General features: G+C 46.0%; 2 protein-coding genes and 1 pseudogene across 3 annotated transcripts; 1 reads left to right on the forward strand and 2 right to left on the reverse strand.

Annotated features, from left to right (window-relative positions):
* Positions 1-2,087: 2,087 nt before the first annotated feature.
* On the reverse strand, positions 2,088-3,409 carry LOC108298729 (ATP synthase F(0) complex subunit C3, mitochondrial). Its single transcript, XM_017521319.1, has 2 exons — positions 2,976-3,409; positions 2,088-2,353 (listed from the first exon to the last, which is right to left on the reverse strand). The coding sequence occupies exons 1-2, from the start codon at positions 3,284-3,286 to the stop codon at positions 2,239-2,241; spliced, it is 426 nt and encodes a 141-aa protein (XP_017376808.1). The 5' UTR covers positions 3,287-3,409; the 3' UTR covers positions 2,088-2,238.
* LOC108298725 (retinoic acid early transcript 1E-like) lies at positions 3,407-9,960 on the forward strand. The gene is made up of 6 exons (XM_017521318.2): positions 3,407-3,435; positions 4,680-4,757; positions 6,538-6,623; positions 7,297-7,557; positions 7,809-8,084; positions 9,845-9,960. Exons 1-6 carry the CDS (start codon positions 3,407-3,409, stop codon positions 9,958-9,960), a joined length of 846 nt encoding a protein of 281 aa, XP_017376807.2.
* A 2,861-nt stretch (positions 9,961-12,821) lies between these two features.
* LOC108298726 lies at positions 12,822-15,564 on the reverse strand (annotated as a pseudogene). The gene is made up of 2 exons (XR_005198796.1): positions 14,187-15,564; positions 12,822-13,058 (listed from the first exon to the last, which is right to left on the reverse strand). The product of XR_005198796.1 is annotated as a keratin, type I cytoskeletal 18-like (transcript).
* Between the last annotated feature and the right edge of the window lie 81 nt (positions 15,565-15,645).

Genomic DNA, 15,645 nt, shown 5'->3' on the forward strand with positions numbered 1-15,645 from the left:
TTTTTAAAAATGAGTAATTTGATACCTTTAGTTGTAATATTTTTTAGTCAGTTTTTGCATTTATTATTTGATTGTATCAGAAGTGGCTGAATAGTAAATGGAAAATAAACAGAAAAGAAAGATGTTCATTTTATCCAGGTTCTTGGATTGATTGATATACAGTGGTACATAGTATTCTCTTATAATCCTTTCTGTTTCTGCAAAGTTGGTAGTGATGTTTCTTCTTTCATTCCTGGAATTAGTAATTTCAGTTTTCTCCCTCCACATTTTCCTAGTCATTCTAGCTTAAGGTTTCCCAATTTGATTGATATTTTCCAAGAACCAACTTTTGGTTTTATTGAGTTCTCCAATGTTCTTCTACTCTTTATTTCATTTATTTACACTACAATTTTTATTTCCTTCCTTTTGCTTATTTGGGGCTTAGGTTGCTTTGCTCTTTATGTTTCTTAAAGTGAGATGTCAAGTTATTAACTTGAGATAATCCTTTCTTTATCCTTTTCTTTCTCAATATATTGGCATTTACAGCAGGAAGTTTTCCTTTAAGCACTGCCTTATCTGCTTCTTATACGCTATATTACACTGTGTACTTGTTTCCATTTATCTCAAAGTATTGTCTAATTTTCCTTGTGCATTTCTCTTTCATCAATTGGTTTTTAGAGTGTTTAGAAAATTGTTTGTCTTAAAGATGACATTGCCTGATATTATTAATAGCAATTTCAGTTGTCTTTGCTTACTATTTATGTGTTTTATCTTTTCCACATGTTTACTTTTAAACTACTTGTATCTTTGGATCTACACTGTATCTTTAGATCATTTTTTAATGCATTCTGAGAATCTTTGCTTTTTCTTTTGACTGTTTAGCACTTTGACATGTAATGGAATCACTGCTGAGGTAGAATGGAATTTACATCTGCTGCCTTTTTCTTAGTTTTCCATATGCCCTATGTGGTTTGTTCATTTTTCCACCACTATTGCTTTCTTTTGTGTTAAACAGATATTTCTACTGCATCATTTCACTTCCTTTATTGTCTCTTTTGCCTTTTTTATTTAAAAAATTTATTTTCTTTATCATTTCTGGGGATTCTAATTAATATCTTAATTTACCACATCCTAGATTGTATTAAAACCAACTCAATTTTAACAGGATGCAAAATCTCTGCTCCAATGTTGCTTTGCTTCTTCCCCCATCTTTGTGGTATAAAAATGATATATACATAAATTATATGGTACAGATGTTGCAAAGAATAATCACCTGCCACTTCCACCTCCACCTGCCAACTCCAGAGGATGCCGGGTGTGAATCCCTGGAATCTCTCCTCTGGGTTACATGGAAAAGGGTGTGAAGGCTGCAGATGGAGTTGAGGTTGCTTATCATCTGCCCTGGAGATGGGGTGATTTTCTGGATTTCCCTGGGGGTCCAATGGAATCACATGAACTTTATAGAGGAAGAGGCAGACAGAAGAGTGAGACCCAGATGGGGGAGCACAGTGAGGATTTAGTCTGATGGAGCTGCCTTTGAAGATGGGGAAATAGGCCCTGAGCCATGGATGTGGGCAGTTGGAGAAGCTGGAAAAGGCAAGCAGGAGACAGTTCTCCCCAAAAGCCTCCCAAAGAAACACAGCCCTGACAGCACAGTGATGTTAGCCCAACAAGACCCATTCCAACTTCAGATCTCCAGAATGGTAAGACAACACATTTGTGGGTTGTTTTGTTTTGTTTTGCTTGCAACCTCCACCTCCTGGGTTCAAGTGATTCTCCTGCCTCAGCCTCCCGAATAGCTGGGGTTACAGGCGCTGGCCACCACACACAGCTAATTTTTGTATTTTTATTAAAGATGGAATTTCACCATGTTGGCCAGGCTGGTCTTGAACTCTCAACCTCAAGTGATCCACTCACCTTGGCCCTCCAAAATGTTGGGATTACAGGCATGAGCCACTGGGCTGTGCTTAATAAGATATGTTTTAAAGTGGTCATTGCTTTAGAAGGAAAAAGTTCAGGTGAAGAAGGTCCAGGATCTCCCAGCCAGGCAGAGGTCTTGCACTAGGAAATAGGTGCCTCTACATTTTATTTATTTATTTTTATTTTTATTTTTTTTTAAAGTTTTCATCTTTAATGAAATGACTTTGGAAACAATATATATTTCCATGACACCAATACTACAGTTTTTGGAGTCACAGTAAGATACACAGAATTACATCCGTAATTAATATGAATGCCAACATGTCAAGCAGTAATTTGTTACATGGCAAACAAAATCAAGAAAGCAACCATCAAACAAAAGAGACCCATAGCTTCAGACAAGGCAAATCCCAGGATAGCATATGAGAACAGCTGCTGCTTCAGCGAAGGGTTTCTAAAAGAGACCACATACGACTGTTACTTTGAAATATTAGTTTCAACATGTTTGGTAAATGTTAAAGAATCAGATTACTAGTGTGGGGATTTTTGTAAACTGAAAAGTCTGCTGAAAGATTATTTGTCTAGGTCTCTCTCACACTCTGTTCTCCTCAATCCTGATAATACAGCATAAAGGTAGGGAGCTGTCACACATTTTGACGGCTTCTGACATTCTTATTCCTCTGAAATTATGTTCTATACCTTTTAAGATCTGACAGTTTAGGTGTTAAATAAATTGATCCTTTAAAGGAATATGCTCTAATAATTATATTCCCAATATAGCTTAACAATTAGGAATGCAGACTCTGAAGTCAGACTTAGTTAAAATTCATTTTGTGACATTTACTAGCTATGACCTGGAAAAGTAATGTAACCTCTGTGTCTCTAGTCCTTCACAGGTGTTACTCTAATAACACCGCAAATGGTGTTATGAGAATAAAGTGAGATAATGCATACAAAGCCCTTTAAATATAATGCAAGACACAGAGTAAGCACTTAATGCAAACAGCAGCTTTCTAAGTTTCCAATGATTTCAGGCATGCTCTTAAAGGAACTTATTTAGGGACAGAAATGATTACCTGGCATAACCAATGATAAGGCTGCCAAAGACTGTTCCAATACCAGCACCAGAACCAGCCACTCCTACTGTTGCAGCACCCGCACCAATAAATTTGGCAGCAGTATCAATGTCTCTGCTGATTGCACTGGTCTGAAACTCCCTTTGGATTAGCTGAGATACACCATTCTGGGCCCCATTAAATACCGTAGAGCCCTCTCCATTCCTGGTCTCTGGTCGAGATAACACTGATGCAGAAATTGGTCTGTATGCAACTCTGGATCCAGCTCGGATCAGAGCGGGTGTACAGGCGAGCTTGGCGCAAGCGAACATCTTACGCTCTTCGGGACCACGCGGCTGGAGGTCTTGTATGACACGCTACGTGGGCTCCTCTCCCGCTTCCTCTCTTCCCGAGAGGTGGCAGCGGCACCGGGTGCGGCAGAGGTCGAAGAAATGGGGCTTCGCCTCTGCATTTTAAAAAGGTTAAGATGAAAAATTTCATGTTACATGAATTATACCACAATTTTAAAAAGGAAAGAAAGAAGGAAATGAATAAAGGAATTTCAATGGGAGGGGCAGGCATGGAATGATGCACCTGAAGCAGGGGTGGGGGTGAGCCCAGCAGTCCACACTGAGGGGAGGGCAATGCAAAGTCCTGGGGCACAGGGACAACTGCAGGGCTCTGAAGACCAGTCAGGAGGCCAAGGAGGCCGAGGGTGGGGGTAGGAGCTGAGTGGCAGGGGGGCAGCGTAGAGGACTGCTGGTCAGGCTGCGCAGGGCTCCCTAGGCGTCACTGGTGACGTTGGTTTTACTGAGAGAAAAGGGGCACTTTGGGAGGGTTTGCAGCAGAGGAGGGACGTGCATGGTGAGGTTCGGAAGGATCACTCCGGCTGCTCTGTTGTCAGTACCATTTGGCAGCTGGGGACAGGTACAGGGGCCAAGAAGGGCAGGACTGCAATCACCCTGGCCAGGAGGACAGTGGCCAAGAACCAGGGTAGGGGACTAGATGACGGAGTGGTCAAATAATAGATGTTTTATTTCTAGTTCAGAGAAGAGATAGGAAACAGGTCCAGCTAAGAGGTGATTTTTAAAACAATTCACAGCCTTACCACATAACCTCTAAATCCTCAGTAAAGTTGGCTCCATTCACAAGTAGCTGGTGTCACTTTGGTGGGGGCTTTGTAAGGAAGTGGGCAGGTGTCTTTCAAGGAAGACACAGAAGAGCTGGTCTTCCAGTTGTGGAGGGGAATGGAGTTACAAGAAGAAAACAGCGAGGTTCAGTGAAATGCAGTGGGAACACGAGCTCAGCTCAGGGGCAGGAGCTCCGGGCCTTAGAGAGCAGGGTGATCCTAAAGTGTTCACACAGAAACCAGGCGATAGAGGGCACCAGCACCCGCCAGACACGAGGTAGGGCCACTGTCACCGCTATGCCAGGGCCTGCAGAAGCCTAAACCCTGAAAAAAGGTGGGGCCCCCTACCTACATATTAAGGAAAACATATGTATGCTATTGCATGCTGGTCTCCAACAACTGCTAAAATTGTTCACTGATGATGAATCAGTAGTGAACTGAATCCATTTCCTAACAAGAAGCCCTGTTCTAGAATAACTATGTGACAGTTGGCTGCGCCACTGTCTGTGCACGGTGGGCGGGTGTTCTGCTACATAGGCCTCTCCACACCCAGAGGGACTGAGCTGATTTCTGCTCCTCTGAGAATTTGTGCATAGAGGCTCTGAGAAAGCAGTCACCTCAAGCCTCTCCATCCTAGAAAGGGCAGAAGGACAAAGGTCTCCTGCTGGCACAAGGTGACGGGGGGGGGTGGCCGGTGTTCCAAACACCAGTGCAGACAGAACATGTGCATGTTTGGGAGTGAAGGAATAAAGCAGGGGCTTGGGCTGTGAGAAAGGCAGGGGCAGTTAATGAAGTAAAAGTGGGGTTGGGGGAGCGGATGGGGGTGTGGGGGAGAGGGCGCTGGTTAAGGCAGGGAGGACAGGGGTAGCTCTGTGGGTCTTCTGCCTGCACACCAAGTACTCACGGATCTGTGCCTCTCTCCAGCCTGGGGTCCCAATTTCTCCGATTTGGGTGGATGGGGATTTCTTCTTGTTTTCTTGTCCTAACTTCCTCCTTCTGACTTCTGGAAACATGTAAAAAATGTGCATTCCTGGACTCCTTCAAACCCTTGACCCACTGTCCTCTGAGCAAACAACCACTTATCCCCCCAGCTCTGGAAAGAGCCCTGCCCATAGTCCATAGTTTCTGTCTTTGACATCTGTTCCATCTAGTTAAGAAAGGAAAGTGGTAAAGACCCACTTACGAGGCATCATGAAAGTCCCAGCATCTGAGTCACAGGATGTCATCATGTAGGTCTGACATGCACTTGAATTAATTAGCATACTGCCCAGCACACAGAGGGAACTTAGAAGTGAAAAGGATATGGGTGGTGTGACAGACCAGATGTTTGCCTTCCCTTCAAATTCATATGCAGAAATCCTAACTCTCAATGTGATGGTATTTAGATCATTAGTCATGCGAGTGGGGCCCTGTGGGATTAAGAAGTGACAGGAGAGCTCCCAGTCACTCTCTGCTCTCCACTGTGTGAGGATGCGACAGGAAGACAGGCATCTGGTGAGGAAGAGTGGTCCCTTGCCAGATACCAGATCTACTGACACCTTGATCTTGGACTCCCCAGCCTCCAGCACAGTGAGAAATAAATGCTTGTTGTTTCAGCCACCTCATCTATTCTGTCACAGCAGCCTGAACTGGCTAAGGTAGCAGGGTCAGATGACGAAATGGAACAGCCTTAAAAGTGAGATGGGAAGGAGGGCTACAAATATTAAGTTTGAAGAGTAAACCTTGTGCCAAAAGTGGCTTGAGAAATTTGAAAATGACACAAAACTTTGTTCTATGACGAATTTTCAGAATTCAAAACTTAGAGCCCCGAGAGTTTTCCCAATGATAGACTTGGCTTTCCTTGAGGTCTTGGCCCCAGCAGGACTGCTGGACTCTTATGAAATCCATCTGTAATGGTAGACCAGTTGCTGCCTCTTCGCAGCTAGTTAAATTAATATTGGGGTGTGGTTAATGAGAGAAAATCTCAGCCCTTTAAGAGTACAGAGTTTGAATGGGTTATGAATAGTGGGAGAGGGGAGAATGGAGATGAGAGAAAATACAGGAAGGGGGAGGGGGCACCAGGAAGAAAAGGAAAAGCAAAAGAGGCAGGGAGGGGAAGGGAAGGGGAAATTGGAGGAAGGGAGAAGGAGCTCACATAACCTCCAGCCATGCTGCTCACACCAGAGGGTTTTTTTTTTTTTGCAGGGGCAGTGGGGATAGGAGAGGAGAGAGAGTTTATTCAAAGTTAATTTTGTTTTCAAATGTCTCCTGTTATTTTTCAATAAATAATTATATTTTGAATACTTGAAAAACACTCCTTTCACAAAGTTCTTCTTTAATTGGGTCTCTACAGGCCTGTCCTTTGTTGTGCCTCTGCTGGCAGTGCCCACAGCCACACTGTTAGACAACATTTCTTCACCATTCCAGTGAGGGTGTATGTGTGCCCGCCCACTTCTTGCCTGTTACTCTCCACAGTGTGCCAAGAGTGTCCCTAACTTCTCACCCTGTGCACCTTCTTTGCCATCTACTGTTGCTACTAACAGCCTTGCAGATCGGGGTTGGTGACTGTCCTGAGATCACAAGACCGGGCTGAGGACAGGGAGGGGGAGGGAGAAAGGTGGGGGGTAGGTGACTGGGGCTTCATGCAGGCTTCAGGCAAGTGGGTACCTGCTCTTAAGGATGAGGTGAGGAAGAGGATCCCTGGGATGTTACCCCTAGTTTGTGGGAGACCCCAGCCTGAGATCCCAGGCCAGGCACTGGCTCACAGGTGACAGCTCTACAATGCTACCTCCCACCTTCTACTCCAGGACCCTTTCCTGAACACCCAGGACCCAGGAGGAATTTGGTGTGTGTCCCATGATAAATGCCTCTTTTTCCTTTTGTTGAAGGTCCTATGTGTTCATCTAGATTTGAAGTCTCAGGAGGTCACACACTGGCTTGTCTGTTTTGTACCTCGGAATTTGGTAGATGTTGCTAAAAGTATTTGTGACATGAATCCTCCTGTTAACGCTGTTAACACTAAGTGGACCCCAGAGGTCCCTGGTACCATCAAGTATCTCACCCCAGACAGTCAAGGGGAGATGGGAGCAGAGATCCAGAAGGTTGAAGGATTCTGGGATGGAGCCACCCCCTCTGCCAACCTGGCCGGGTCCAGGAAGTCTGGGGACACAGAAGCGCGGGTTCTAATGGGCCTCTTCCCCTGTCCTGGACCTCACCTGCGTTTTTCTCTCACAGGTGCTCACTCTCTTTGCTTTGACTTTGCTATAAAATCATGGTCCAGACCAGGGCAGCCCTGGTGCAAAGCACAGGGCTTCATGAATAAAAATATTTTCCTTCAGTATGACAGTGACAGCAACATGGTCAAACCTGTGGGCCTCCTGGGGAAGAAGGTAAATGCCACCAGCACATGTGGAGAATTGACCCAAAAGCTGGGAGAAGTGGGGCAAAACCTCAGGATGCTCCTTCTTGACATCAAACCGCAGATAAACACCAGTGGTAAGTGTGGAATGGAGGCAGGCAGCAAGAGAGGGGAGGGAAGAGCACAGGTGGGGAGGGGCTTTAGGTGTATTTGTGTATTGATTGATCATTGGCCCAATCATAGAGGCACATAGGACCCAACAGGCAAGAAAGGACAAGTCCAGGCAGAAAGAATACAGGCCCCTAAATGTGCAGAGAAACACTTGACCTGTTGGAAGATGATGGACTTCTTAAGAGTGGAGGATGATGGCTTTGTGTCTGGATTGCAGGTCCTTCCACTCTGCAGGCCGAGATGTTTTGTCAACGTGAAGCAGAACGATGCACTGGTGCGTCCTGGCAGTTTGTCATTAGTGGAGAGGAATCCCTCCTCTTCGATGCGATGAACATGACCTGGACAGTAATTAATCATGAAGCCAGCAAGATCAAGGAGACACAGAAGAAAGACAGAGGGCTGGAAAAGTATTTCAGGAAGCTCTCAATGGGAGACTGCAATCACTGGCTTGGGAAATTCGCAGAGCACTGGGAGGCAATGCCAGAGCCGACAGGTAACTGAGCTAAGTGGAAGAGTGGGGCAGCTCTCTTTAAAGGTCAAAAGTCTTCCCTGTGTGCGCATCAGCATGTGTGTTGTGGGTAACACCCTCTACGGGTACTGAGGAAGGAGAACTGCTCAGATCCTAGGCATAATTAGTGCCTGAAGTATACCTCACTGCTTAATTATATCTAGCCTATATATATATATATATAAAATAATTCCACATTATCTTTCTAAATAATCATATAACGGATGTAGTCGGAGCTGTACCAACACATTTAGTGCTGATTTATATAATCCTTCCATATAACCATAGAGTAGTTTGTAGTAGGAGGAATGCCTAGAGCAGTCACAGAACTGAAGCAGTACATGGGAAAACAGCCAGACCAGGACAAGAACCAATGACCCAGGTGGTGCGTCCCTGCCTGAAAGGGCGTACACTGTATGGCAGGCTTGGAGCAAGAGCCTTTCCTCCTGATAAAGGAGTTGTAGTACCTTGCATCCAGTCCCTGTGGAAAGTAGGCCTCAGGCCTGAGATCCCACAAATAACCGAAGGGAAGAAGCCCTCTGGTGTGACCAGTCACGGAGGCTGTACACCCTGTCAGTCTTTTCTCGCTTCTTTACTAGCTCAAATCATCCTCTCATAAATATCCTAAGAGAAGAGCACAAATCTGTCAGCTCCCACTGCATTGGCTTACAGTATCCTTCTATTAGAAACCCTTTGAAGTCATCAGCCCCCAGATAAGAAGTGTTGCGTACGACACCTGTTGCACACAGCCTACCTCCTTGCTTCAGTGACCTAATGGGGGTGGACCCCTTTTCTGTACACAACCCTCTACTACTGTCACGGCACGGCCCCCTACTGCACATGACCCACCTCTCTGCCCAGGTGACGTAATGGGGTGTCCCCTTTGCTTGTGACTCACGTGATTATGTATGCCCTACCACTAAGCCTATAGACGACGACCTCACTCACAACCCTGCCCCCTGCTTGTACCTAATAAATACAGAATCTTCTGGGCACTCAGGGCCTCCCTGATCTCCACTCATTGGTTGCGTGGCCCGCTGAGTCCAGTTGCTCTTCACCAGTTCTTCAGTGTCCTGTCTCTTTACTTCTTGGATCCTGTACTTCAGCACAGCCTAAGGGACACCCCATGACACTGTGGGGGCAACAGCCCTACAGTGTGTGCAACGGAAAATCTGATTGACTTCTCCATGGGCTTCCTGTTTGGAGAGGCAGTGATGGCTGTAAGGATTTACCACCATCCTCCCTGTCCCATCCCACCTCCCACTGTTTCTTCCTCAGTGTAGAAACCCCTTCCCACTAACCAATGATCCAGTCACCCATGACCCAATGCTAAATGGTCCCAGGTCTATCTGAGTCACTGCAAACATCCAGGCCTTCTCTTCCTCTATTATAATTACCCTTCTAACTGCTCTAATGCCATTTCTTAGAAGCCTTCCCCACCTTCCTCACATAGAATTAAGTAAGTATCAACCATTGTGCTTAATCATTCTCCAAGCAGTTCTAACCACAGTAATCATGTGAAATTGTGTAGTAATCAGATGGACATTTGCTACCTCTCTCGGTGGAGATCTGAGCTCAGTAAGGACACAGCACAAGCCCTATTCATCTTCATGGCCCAGGGCCTGGTAGAGTGGCTGTCACATGATCCAGTAATTATGTGGGGCACCATGTGTTCCTGGGGAAGCAGGGGCTGAGGAAAGCGTATTTTTAGGTTTGACAGGTCTTGTGCTTTTTTGCTCTTTTAGTGTCACCGGTAAATGCTTCAAATATCCCCTGGTCTTCCTCTAGCCAACAAACTCTAACGATGATCCTGGGGGTATTAATCTTGTTAGTCATCATGGAAATTTACATCTACAGATGAGTGGAAGGCTGCTGTCTGGCGTTTGAGGACATCTTAGTCTGGTAAGGACTCAGGAGAGGTAAGCCATGGGTCTCACTCAAGACCCCGCTCCCTGATCTCTCTCCGTAGAAATGGCACCCTGTCTCAGTCTTGAGCCCCCACACTACACAGCAGGGCTGGCAGCATAAAAGTGCAATGAGAGGAGGGATGAAGCAAGCATCTCCTCCTGAGGAGTGGCAAGGTCTAAGATCTGGAATGCCTGCCTGGGGTGTTGTCTCCTCACCATCCTGCCCAGGGTTCCCCCAGCCCTTTGATGGAAATATTGTTTGCTGTCTGCGTTTAGCCTGATTTAGCTCAGCAAACCTCCATCCCCTTTTCCCATTTGTGCTGAGAAGACTCGCTGGTGGCGCTTGTGGCTGCAGCATTTACTCCCAGAGAATGCATAAGCTGTGGTGTATGCAATCCTCTCACCACCCTCCAAACATTAAAATGGGTTAAAGAAGGACAAGAAGGACAATCTCAAGCACATGATTAGCCATGTACATTCCAGACTCACATTGATTGAAAGAATGCTAGAAAAGCATCATCACCAGGGCAGCAACGTCTTCAAGGTTCCCTGTGCCCTGATGACGTCACACCTTTCGGGCAAGAAGTTTTTAGAATTTATTTTCACATTGAAAATCAGTCAGGTTTACTTCATCCTCAAAGAGCATGTTCACTTAAAATTAAATGAATGCTGGTGGTGAGCTGTACTTTTTTTTCTAAATGGGAATTAATGTCATAGTGTCTGTTCCTGATCTCCTGTTTCTTCTCTGCATAGTGAGAAGGTGACAATGTCACACCAACCCTTGATGGTGAAACCTGAGCTTTGATGACATTCTGGCTGCCAGTCTAATCTATTATCTCCTGCACGGAGGCGTGTTTTCCAAGATTCACATGCCTCCCTTACATGAGTGCCTTCCTTTTTATATGGTGTCAATTTAGTCATTTTGAAAAATTTGCAAAAGAAAGATATTTGGTCATAATTAATTAGGACTGCCATTTCACTCTGACACTCTCTCCATTACACTTTCCTTCATGTCAGTTGGAATTGGAGTGACTGCTGGCTTTTAAAAAATTCAACTAAGAGGCCAGGTGCAGTGGCTCATGCCTATAATCCCAGCACTTTGGGAGGCTGAGGATGGTGGATCATGAGGTCAGAAGTTTGAGATCAGCCTGGCCAACATGGTGAAACCCTGTTTCTACAAAAAATATAAAAATTAGCTGGGCATGGTAGCAGGTGCCTGTAATCCCACCTACTCGGGAGGCTGAGGCAGGATAATTGCTTGAACCCAGGAGGCAGAGGTTGCAGTGAGCCGAGACTGTGCCACTGCACTCCAGCCTGGGTGACAGAGTGAGACTCCATCTCATAAAAAAAAAAATTCATTTAAGAGGAAGGTGAGTTACAAATATATTGATTTGGGTTTAGGAGGTATATTTATGTCCTCACACTCACTTTTTTGTACAGTTAAGTTATTGCTATGCAGAAACCACAGGTCAGCTGTCCTAAGTCATGACATGTCATGACACAAAGGTACAGGGCCACAGGTTGGATGACCCATGAATTAACACATCTATTCACATATCAACATGTCCTAGAAAAGAGAAAGTGAATATAATCACAAACAGAACACTCTATAGAAATAGAGGAAGAAAAAGCTTACTACTACATGAAAAATGGATGACCGTCATGGACAGGATGTTGAGAGGAAAATGTCAGACACAAAGAACATAATCTCTATGATTCAATTTATATGAATTTCAAAAACAGACAAACTGGATCTTTAATAATAGAAGTCAGGGTAATAATAACCTATAACTTAATCTGACAGATGATCATGCAGATAGATTTCATTTTTGAAAATACATCGAATGGACTATTTAAGATTTTGCACTTTATAGTAAGGTTGTTACATTTCAACAACAACAACAAGAAACTAAGTAGAGGTTTCAATTCCCATTATTTTCTTGACAACTGGTGGCACTCCCCATCAGGAACATATTCAGTAATGAATTAAATTATAAATATATTATATATTTTTTTCTGATGAGAATCTGATACACATGCACGCACATAGAGAACACTATTTTTTTTTAAGATGGAGCCTTGCTCTGTTGCCCAGGCTGGAGTGCAGTGGCACGATCTCAGCTAACTGCAACCTCTGCCTCCTGGGTTCAAGCAATTCTCCTGCCTCAGCCTCCTGAGTAGCTGGGACTACAGGTGCCCACCATCATGCCCAGCTAATTTTTGTATTTTTAGTAGTGATGGGGTTTCACCATGTTGACCAGGATGGTCTGAATCTCTTGACCTTGTGATTTGCCTGCCTCTGCCTCCCAAAGTGCTGGAATACAGGCATGAGCCACCACGCCCAGCCTGAGAGAACTATTATGTGACAGACACATTGCCAGATATCTGCTTGTTGGTCCTGTTTCTCTGCCACTGCTCTGACAAAAGAATTCATTCCTTTCTTCCACTGCTGTCTTTGCCCTCATAGTGTCCTCTCCAGATTGACCCAGGCAGACCTCAACATTTTCAAGTATAGCAATTTAAGTAGAGCTCTAGGGTTCAAGTCACAGTTCCTGGGGCTCTCTGTGGAGTTCAAGGTTAAGAGTCCCCCTCATGAGAAAAATCGTCTATTCCATCTACAACTTACTGAGGATCCATGTTTCTTATGTAAGAAAAGACTCTACCCTTTTAGTTGCTTAAAGGAACACCATGACTCAGATCTGTGTCTGTTTCGCAGGGGCCCTGACATGAAAAGAAAGTTTGCTAAGAACAGTGTCACAATAGGCTTGGCAAGATATGGCTTGAGTCAGACAAGGGCCACTGGTCCAGAAGGGGCTCATGTGGGGGGTGATGTGATGGCAGCAGGAACCCAGGGAGTGAATATGCTCAGATGGGAAGGGATCCCACCTGCAGAGCTGCAGGCAAAGGGGTCCTGCCTTAACCTCTGGTGGAAGGTGACTGAGAAGGATTTAACTGCCCCAACCAAGCAGGCTGGGACTTCAGTGCCATTGACAGTAGCAAAGGGAGTTGGTGAGTAGGAAGGGAGGCAGAAGAACAGTTTTAGAAGCTGGGTCTGGACAGTAGGGGTTTAAAGGAGGTGGGACCTCCATGGACACCTGGGGGTTTCTGACTCCCAGCCTCATCCTGGTGGCTGAGCCTGCTGCTGAAGGGCTTCCTGTCTGGGCAGGAGCAGGCAGGGCTCAAGTGCCGATGGAGGTCGGTGCCCACAGCTGAGCTGAACAGAAATGGGAGGCAGGTGGGAGGCAAGGCGGGCCCTGGGAATGGTGTGTTAGAATTCAAGGGGAAAAAAATGTATCTTTCATCCTCTGGGGAGAGCCTTCCCATTGTGTCACATAGATTTGTCTGTCACAGGGAGAATCAGCACCCAGGGAAGAAGAGTTCTGTGTGCCCATGACATGTTCCTGTTTTGTTGTCTCTGGAATTTCTTGGCATTGTTTCTGCTGATGTGACAGAAAAGAGAAAAAGCTGATCAAAGCTAAATGATAGAGCAAAGGGGTTGACAGGGAGTGTCTTTTCAGGTAAATAGAGGACATTCACCAAGAAGGGCCATTTTTGGATCATAAAATAAATCTCAGTCAGGCATAATGGCTCATGCCTGTAATCCCAGCACTGTGGGAGGCCGAGATGAGCAGATCATTTGAGGTCAGGAGTTCAATACCAGCTTGGCCAACATGATGAAATCCCATCTCTACTAAAAATACAAAAATTAACCAGGCATGATGGCATGTGCCTGTAGTCCCAGCTACTCAGGAGGCTGAGGCAGAAGAATCGCTTGAACCCAGGAGGTGGAGGTTGCAGTGAGCCGAGGTTGAACCATTGTACTCCAGTCTGAATGACAGAGTGAGACTCCCTTTCAAATAAATAAATAAACAAATAAATAATCTATTTCAACAAATATAAAGGGTTGAAATCATGCAAAGCATCTTGTCTGACTGCAATGGAAATAAACTAGAAATCAACATCAGGAAGATATCTGGAAAAATCCTCAAATGTTTGGATATCTAAATAACTATATATCAAAGAAAAAGTACAAAGAAAACTAGAAAGTATTTTGAAATGAATGAAAATGAAAATATAAAATATTAAAATCTATCAGACACAGATAAGAGAGCATTTAGAGGCACCCGCACTGAACTTCCGCCTCTCAAAGTGCTGGGATTACAGGCATGAGCCACTGCACCTGGCTATTTTTTCTTTTTTTTTTTTTTTGACCTCTGAACTTTTTATTGGCCTCCTGCTCCCCAAAGGGTCCCCTGCTTCTGCTGGCGTAATGTCTCAGAACTTTGGTGTCATTGGTCTCAGACACCACTTTGCCATCCACTATCCGGCGGGTGGTGGTCTTTTGGATGGTTTGCATGGAGTTGCTGCTGTCCAGGGCATCACTAAGACTGAAGTCCTCACCATCTTCCAGCAGGCGGCGGTAGGTGGCGATCTCAGTCTCCAGCTTGACCTTGATGTTCAGCAGAGCCTCCTACTCCTGGGCCTGGCGCTGTCCCTCTGCCAGGGTCTGTGCCAGTTCTGACTCCAGGTGCAGAAGGATCCCATTGAGCTGCTCCATGTGCAGGGCGTAGCGGGCCTCCACCTCCCTCAGGCTGTTCTCTAAGCTGATCTTCGTATTTCTCATGGAGTCCAGGTCGATCTCCAAGGACTGGACTGTACATCTCAGCTCTGTGAGCGTCATCTCGGCAGCTTCAACCTCAATGGACCGTGTGGTGACCACTGTGGTGCTCTCCTCAATCAGCTGAGTCCAGTAGTTGTCCAGCTCCTCTCGGTCTTCCGAGCCAGCTCGTCATATTGAGCCCAGATTTCTGCCATGATCTTGGCGAGGTCCTGAGATTTGGGGGCATCTACCTCCACGGTCAACTCGTAGCTGGCAATCTGGGCTTGTAGGCCGTTTACTTCCTCTTCATGGTTCTTCTTCATGAAGAGCAGCTCCTCCTTGAGAGCCTTGATCTCTGTCTCCAGCTGCAGCCGAGTGACATTGGTGTCATCGATGACCTTGCAGAGCCCATGGATGTCGCTCTCCACAGACTGGCGAATGGCCGGCTCTGTCTCATACTTGACTCTAAAGTCATCAGCAGCAAGACGGGCATTGTCAATCTGCAGAACGATGTGGGCATTGTCCACAGTATTTGCGAAGATCTGAGCCCTCAGGTCCTCGATGGTCTTGAAGTAATGGCCCCAGTCTCTGACCTGGGGTCCCTTCTTCTCCAGGTGCTCCCGGATTTTGCTCTCCAGCTTCCGGTTCTCGGTCTCCAGGCTCCTGACTCTGTCCAGGTAGGAGGCCAGGTGGTCGTTCAGGATTTGCATGGTCTCCTTTTCGTTCTGGATGCCTCCGATTCCTGCCAGAACCCCGGCCATCCCCGCAGCCAGGCCCCCGACCCCCATACTGCTCTGGAAGCTGGCAGAGCGCGTCACGGAGATGCGGGAACCAGAGCCTCCGGCTCCTGCATAGACGCTGGCCGTTCTGCTGACCGGCCGGGTGCCCTAGTTGGGCACCCGGACGGAGCCCACGGACCGGCAGTTGGTGGAAAGGTGAAGCGAGTGGTGAAGCTCATGCTGCACCGGGAGGAGAGCAAGAGGGCAGGACTCAGGCTTTGCTGACGACCTATTTTCTATTTTTCATATTTTTAGTAGAG

Source organism: Cebus imitator, unplaced genomic scaffold (assembly GCF_001604975.1).
Source record: "Cebus imitator isolate Cc_AM_T3 unplaced genomic scaffold, Cebus_imitator-1.0 Scaffold1060, whole genome shotgun sequence".
Lineage (NCBI taxonomy): Eukaryota > Metazoa > Chordata > Mammalia > Primates > Cebidae > Cebus > Cebus imitator.

What these genes read in the sequence shown, in the direction of transcription:
- LOC108298729 (XM_017521319.1), bottom strand. Translation starts at nt 3,286, where the DNA reads ATGTTCGCTTGCGCCAAGCTCGCCTGTACACCCGCTCTGATCCGAGCT. An exon ending in CTTATCATTGGTTATGCCAG is followed by an intron (nt 2,354 to 2,975) that starts GTAATCATTTCT and finishes GGTCTCTTTTAG; the next exon opens with AAACCCTTCGCTGAAGCAGC.
- LOC108298725 (XM_017521318.2), top strand. Translation starts at nt 3,407, where the DNA reads ATGGGGCTTCGCCTCTGCATTTTAAAAAG. An exon ending in AGGTCTCCTGCTGGCACAAG is followed by an intron (nt 4,758 to 6,537) that starts GTGACGGGGGGG and finishes TACTCTCCACAG; the next exon opens with TGTGCCAAGAGTGTCCCTAA. An exon ending in GGCAATGCCAGAGCCGACAG is followed by an intron (nt 8,085 to 9,844) that starts GTAACTGAGCTA and finishes TTGCTCTTTTAG; the next exon opens with TGTCACCGGTAAATGCTTCA.